We start from the raw sequence: 6401 nt of genomic DNA, 5'->3' as shown, positions 1-6401 counted from the left end.
CCGGGTTGCTGGATCAAATAGATGGACCTATGTTTACCTCCAGCCTGGGTTATTACACGCCTATGATTCATTCTAATCATTTTGGTTGATATGCTGGATGATATCCTGGATGTTAAATAGGTCAAGAAAGAAACAACTCTCAATACAAGTGAGGAGAAAGTCTCGCCCAATAGATCAACAGTTATGAAGATTCGAATACCACACAAAATAAATCTTCATTTAACAGCAAAGCAGATCTCCTAGACCAAACTTTTTCTCCAACTATCCTCAAAAGCAAAAGGACGAACACAATAGATCGCGAAGTTAAAACACCAATGTCCCAAGAACCAGAAGAGATGAAAGAGATGCAAGATAAAGGAAATTGGAAGACTGTAGAGAAAAAAAAGAAAACTACAGCACCAATCTCACCAAGAAAGACGAGGAGCTAGATAATTAAAAACTAAGAAAATTATAGGTCCGATAGATCAATTTGGTCTCAGTGGAGGTTAACCACCACCACCATCATCAATATGGGTTTCTAGTGCTAGATGTGGCTGATTCATTCTGATCTTTCTGGCTGACATTATTGATGTAGCAGAAAGAAGCACCCACAGGCGATCCAAGGCCATTAGAAGCAGCAAAAACTCTGGTACTGAATAGAGCCCGCCTTTGAGGTTTGGGTTCGAAAGCTTGATTTTGCCTGAACACTGTGAGAACTATCTTCTGGGTAAGCATGCATGTTGGAGGTTCATAGGGAACCAGCTCCTTCCAGGGAATAACTAATATTGCAGCACGGACAAACAGAGAAATTGAGCATTAGGGTTAAAAGTATCAGAGAGGCATTCGATCAATTGAATCAAGGTCCAAAAAAGAAAGACAGCCAATGCCATAGTACCTGCATCACAACGTTTGCTGGGTTCGTAGTCGGTAATCAACCTGTGCAACGTAGACATTAGAACTGTTAATAAATTGAATGAACTTCGGGTTCTATAAAGAAAAGTTCGATCAGAGTGCAAATATTCGCAGCCAGGAGCGCGCTGAGGATCCGTCATAATCTGGTTATGTCGATTTAGAAAAAATGTAAATAATATATGGATTTCCATTTCTCCATAGCTAAATAAAGAATCCCACTGCCCAATAGAATAACGAAATAGGAATTAAGCCTACTTACTATTACAAATTTGGAGTTGCTCACTTGTTGCTGCATATCAACATCAAAATCTTCGGTCTCAATTTCGATATTGTCAGGTTGGGATTGGGCGACGGAAAACGGTAGTTCATTCCCCAAGCTGAATCTTTTATGGCGATAGATTACATGCACATAAATACGAGGAACGAAATTGTTCACCACGTCTCCGATAACTCTCGCTTCCCTAAGCTTCTGCCATACAGCATTTACAGGTTTCGCCATCCTTTGCTGTTGCCTCCTTCCCTCGATTCTTTGCTTATAGTGCAAAGATCCCAAAGCTTGCTTAATGTAGAACAAAGGGCAGTTGTGAAAGCACTGACAAACCCAAGGGGTATATAAATCTTTTCTGGGATCAGGAAAATGGAGAGATTGCAATTTACGAGATCCTTACGAAAGCCACTTATAACAAAAATCACGTCTAGTTACTTAGCCAACTAATCTGTATCCTTATGCAGGTTTCGTTGTTGACTAGGTTAAACCCATTTATTCACTCACTTGAATGATTTGAAACGGCATTGAAAATTGTTTATCTCTTATAAGAAGAGCTTTGGTGTAAATCACATATAGAGAGACCTTTGTCGACGCGTTTCGAACCAGTAAGTGTGCTCATCGTCAGGACAAGTTGAAGAAACAGATCCAGCGTTGCATGTTAAATACTCTGAGCAGGGCCTCCAACAACGATCTAGATCAATGGGTAGCTTTGACTTAGGGACAGTCAAAAAGTCAAAGGGGTTTACTTTAATAATTATTTAAAATGAATAATTTAATAATTTTTTTTTTTTATTAAATAGGAATTAGTTAAATTGAAGACCTAACCTTTTTATAAATAAGGTAAATGTAAGATGATAATTAAATCAAATAAATAATAATAATAAAAATCAGCAAATAAATAAATAATAATAATAGATAAAAATATATATAAAAATAAAAATAAAAATAAAAATAATATATATAAATTAGTTACGAAAGAAATAATAAAATAAATAATAATAAAATTAAAAATGATAATAATACTAATATATATTCGTTAATAAATAAATAAATTATAAATAATAACAATACATTACTTACGAAAAAATAATAAAATAGATAATAATAATAATATATATTCATTAATAGATAAATAAATAAATAAATTAAAATATATAATAAAATATATATAAAAATAGTAATAATATATATAAATTAGTTACTAAAAACTAATAAAATAAATAAATAAATAAATAATAATAATAATAAAAATAAATAAATAAATATTTGTTATGACTATAAATACCAATATCAATCAGGGAAAAGGGAGCAACACAACAATAAAAAATAAATAAATAATAATAATAATAATAATAATAATATATTCGTTAATAGATAAATAAATAAATAAATTAAAATATATATAAAAATAATATAAAAATAATAATAATAATAATAATAATAATAAGTAAATAAATATTAGTTATGATACTAAATACCAATATCAATCAGGGAAAAAAGGAGCGACACAAAATACACAGGAGAAGGACTGGAAAGAGTCCAGAGCAAGAAGGATAAACCCTAGGAGATAGGAAGGCTCCAGGGGAACGACGAAAGCGAAAAAGATGAAAGAGGGGGGGGGGGGGACTAAGATGAAAGGGCAGGGATCCAACATCTACTGATCTTCCAGCCGTCATCTCTATTGAGATTGTTAGGCCTTCTTTCGATCTCAATAGCTTCCCTGAGTTTACGATGATGGAACTGGGCAACTTTGGCAACAACCTTAGCCTCCTCAATACTAACGTGATGCTTGGTCTTCTCCACATGCTCTGCTAGCGCTGAAGACTTGGTTCTCCCATGTCTTAGGTCAGCTGCATGTTCGCTAATCCTCTGATGGATGGAGCGCCCTGTTTCCCCGATGTAGGGGGTCCCACAAGAACAAGGGATCAAGTAGACACCCTTCATGTCCTTGGGGTTAACGGGATCTTTAACCGATCGGAGGGAATTACGAATAGTTTTGATGGGTCTAAATGAAGAGGGAATATCATACCCCTTAAGGATCCGGGCAATCTTGTCCGTGGTTCCTTGGACATATGGAAGATGGACACCTAGTCGACACTCCTTAGACTCTTTCCTAATAACTACATTTCTAGATGCTTTAAGGAAAGCCTTCTGACCTAGGCGCCTACTATATCCATTTTCCACAAATACATCAAGGAGATGGGATCTCTCCTTATCAAAGCTCTCATTATCAGAAATCCTGAGGGCACTAGTAGCGAGGGTGTTAAGGACACCCATCTTCTGAGCAGGGAAATGATGGGAATCGGCATGAAGATACTGCTCAGTATGCGTTTTCTTCCGAAACACAAAGTGGGAGAGATAGCCGTCCTTATTCTTAGAAATAAGAATATCTAGGAAAGGGAGGCAACCATTGACCTCTTTCTCCATGGTGAACTTAATGGCAGAGGACTGACTGTTGAGGTGATTGAAGAAGTGATCGAGCTCCTCTTGGCCATGGGACCAGATGATGTAAGTGACATCCACATACCTTTTCCAAAGCTTCGGAAGGAGATGAGCCGAGGCTAAAGCTTTGGCTTCGAAATCTTCCATAAAGAGATTCACAACAATCGGGGAAAGGGGGGAGCCCATGGCAACACCACAAGTTTGTTCAAAGAATTCACCCTCGAAACAGAAGAAAGTGGAAGTGAGACAGATCTCAACCAGATGCGCGGTATCGGGATCTGTTAGGCGATAGATCACTTCCAAGGCCTCCTTTATAGGGATGCAAGTATAAAGAGAGACCACATCAAAGCTGACAAGAATGTCCTCAGGGTCAAGCCTAATATCCTTAAGCTCCTTAATGAAGGAAGCAGAGTCTTTAATGAAGGAATGAGTGCTGCCTTGTCTTCATCTTTCGGTTTGGTCTCTTGGCCTGTGGCTATTCTGTAAATCCTTTACTTCTAAGTAAATCCAAAATGTAGGACCACCATTGGAAGTAGTTGGTGCTGTCAAGAATAACTTGGCATGGACTTTCCATTTAAAATGGTTCTAAAAATGGCTTCCGGATGAAGAAGTTATGGCTTTTTGAAGAAAATTTGATGAAGTCGCCGACGAAGTGCGGGAATGTGCGGAAATGAAAAATCCGCCCCCACAAAATGGAGACTTGAACCCAAGACCTCTACTCTCATAAGAGAGAGAGAGAGAGGGGGGGGGGGGGGGTTGATGCTTTGGGTTGCGTGCTTGCTTTGAGAAAGCTCTTTTTCCCTACAAAACAAAAAACACAAACAAAAAAAATGAACCTTGCGGCTCGAAGTTAGCTTTAGCCGGAAACTAAATATTTTCCTCAATGTTTCTGATTTTTTGAGATCACACTAAGGCGCAGCGGAAAAGAGCATACACATGAGAAAAATCCTTCCTTTCTGTTTCTGATTTGCCCAGATCGTACAGAGTCGCAGGGCAAAGAGCATACGCAGAAATGAAAGGTATAGATCTGGTAATAAAAAAAAGCTAAATAAACCAAAAACCGAAATAAACAGAGAGAAAATAACTGTAAACTGCAAATAAACACTGTATACCTCCAGATCTTAAAAATGACGCAGCTAGGGCTACCGGAAACCTTTTCGTGTGAAACGAAAGGGGTTCCTTACTGGAACAGATGCTCCCAACACAACAGAGCAGTCCTCTTGGCCCGAAAGCAATCAGAAACAGTAGATCTAGGAAACAGTAGTCGGATGCAGTTCTACCGGCTTCAGATTTGGATCACTAATGGACGCGGCACTCAAATAGCTCTGATACTATGTAGGAATTTACAGGGTAAGTTCCTCAGACAAAACACCAAAGGACACCGCTCACAAACAGATCACACATCAATACACCAGTACTTTTGACGTGGTTAAAACCCTCAAAGAGGGAACCAGTCCACGACCTGAGCCAACGCGACCACTTCAGGAAATTTATTAATAAAAGAATGAAAATTTACATAAGCTTTTCTCATGAACGGTTAACCTACAAATGACCCTCCATGCTCTTTAAATAGAGATCATGGACCAATCGGGTGTTAAGCCACGGATCAAGTGTCGGTAATACCGAGGAGAGAATGAATCGTTGGATCACTACATATCGTGACCATCGGATTGTAAGTTACAAAATGTACATAGTAAAGAAACACACTTTACCTAACTCTATACTAGACCAAGTTGTACTTAACTATTTCCTATGTGTTAGAATATCCTAACACAGATCATGACACATACACACGATCTCCATTGACTAATACAGAGCACCTGGCGAATCTGGGGATCAAGGGGTTTTCTCCTGTCTTGCATCCACACAAAGTTCTGCAAAACAGAGTACTTGGAGCAGCATGACAATGCAAATCTGAGGCGAACACTATTTCCCCACACTTGGTAAAATTTCATCGATTTCAAGTTATTATTAAAACCCCTCCGAGGTCCTCTTTTCTACTTTGGGTACTCATAATTGATAATGTATTACATCTGAAGCATCATCTCTCCCAACATATTGGATATCCTGTTAGATTTCAACTTTTGATATTTGGGGGCAGAGCACTACAGGACTCTAGACTCCTGAAGGACTACAACATTATGTTAGTGTCCACCATAACACTCAACCTAAGGCTGCGAGGTGGAGCTACTGCCTCTAGTAAAACAAAACATTCATGAGGAGGAATTGAAAGTAGTACAAAAAAAAACAACGAAACACAACAGAAGCACAAAAATGGAGGACTTTCTTTCAAGAATATCCTACAAGGAAAAAACACACCTACAACAACAACAAAGCAAGCTGGAACTGAACCCAGTCCATATATTGTGGAACAACTGAATGACATTCCAGAATTAAACATAGATATACCAGAAACAAATATCCACTATAATACTTTTGAATCACAAGCCATAATCTGTTGATTCAACTGTTTTTGGCCAAAACCTACTCAGCTTTTCCACTAGATTTTCATAAACTGGACTGTACACTGTGAAATACACCTATGCTCAAAAGGGTTTTTCATTGCCAAATTCCATTCAGCTGAGGCAAGGGACATTATACTACAGGAAGGACCATGGTTTTGGGGATCCACGGGCCTATTCATCACGCCTTGGTTTCCGGATTTTGATGCTAATACTATGGTTGTTTCAAGGATGCCAGTTTGGGTTAGGCTACATAATCTATCATTACATTTTTAGGACCAACAGGTCCTAGCTAATATTGGCAACTCCATTGGGTGATATATCAAAATGGACACACG

At 38.1% G+C, this 6401-nt stretch overlaps 1 protein-coding gene across 1 annotated transcript; it reads right to left on the bottom strand.

Annotated features, from left to right (window-relative positions):
* Positions 1 to 504: 504 nt before the first annotated feature.
* On the bottom strand, positions 505 to 1390 carry LOC149150728 (CEN-like protein 1). The gene is made up of 3 exons (XM_089442921.1): positions 1151 to 1390; positions 875 to 1034; positions 505 to 758 (listed from the first exon to the last, which is right to left on the bottom strand). Exons 1-3 carry the CDS (start codon positions 1388 to 1390, stop codon positions 505 to 507), a joined length of 654 nt encoding a protein of 217 aa, XP_089299047.1.
* Between the last annotated feature and the right edge of the window lie 5011 nt (positions 1391 to 6401).

Source organism: Pinus tabuliformis, chromosome 9 (assembly GCF_031772625.1).
Source record: "Pinus tabuliformis cultivar Carrire ecotype Pingquan chromosome 9, CPIR1, whole genome shotgun sequence".
NCBI classification, from domain to species: Eukaryota; Viridiplantae; Streptophyta; class Pinopsida; order Pinales; family Pinaceae; genus Pinus; species Pinus tabuliformis.
Note: the sequence above shows the minus strand (reverse complement) of the source record. Positions and strands in the feature narration are given on the sequence as shown.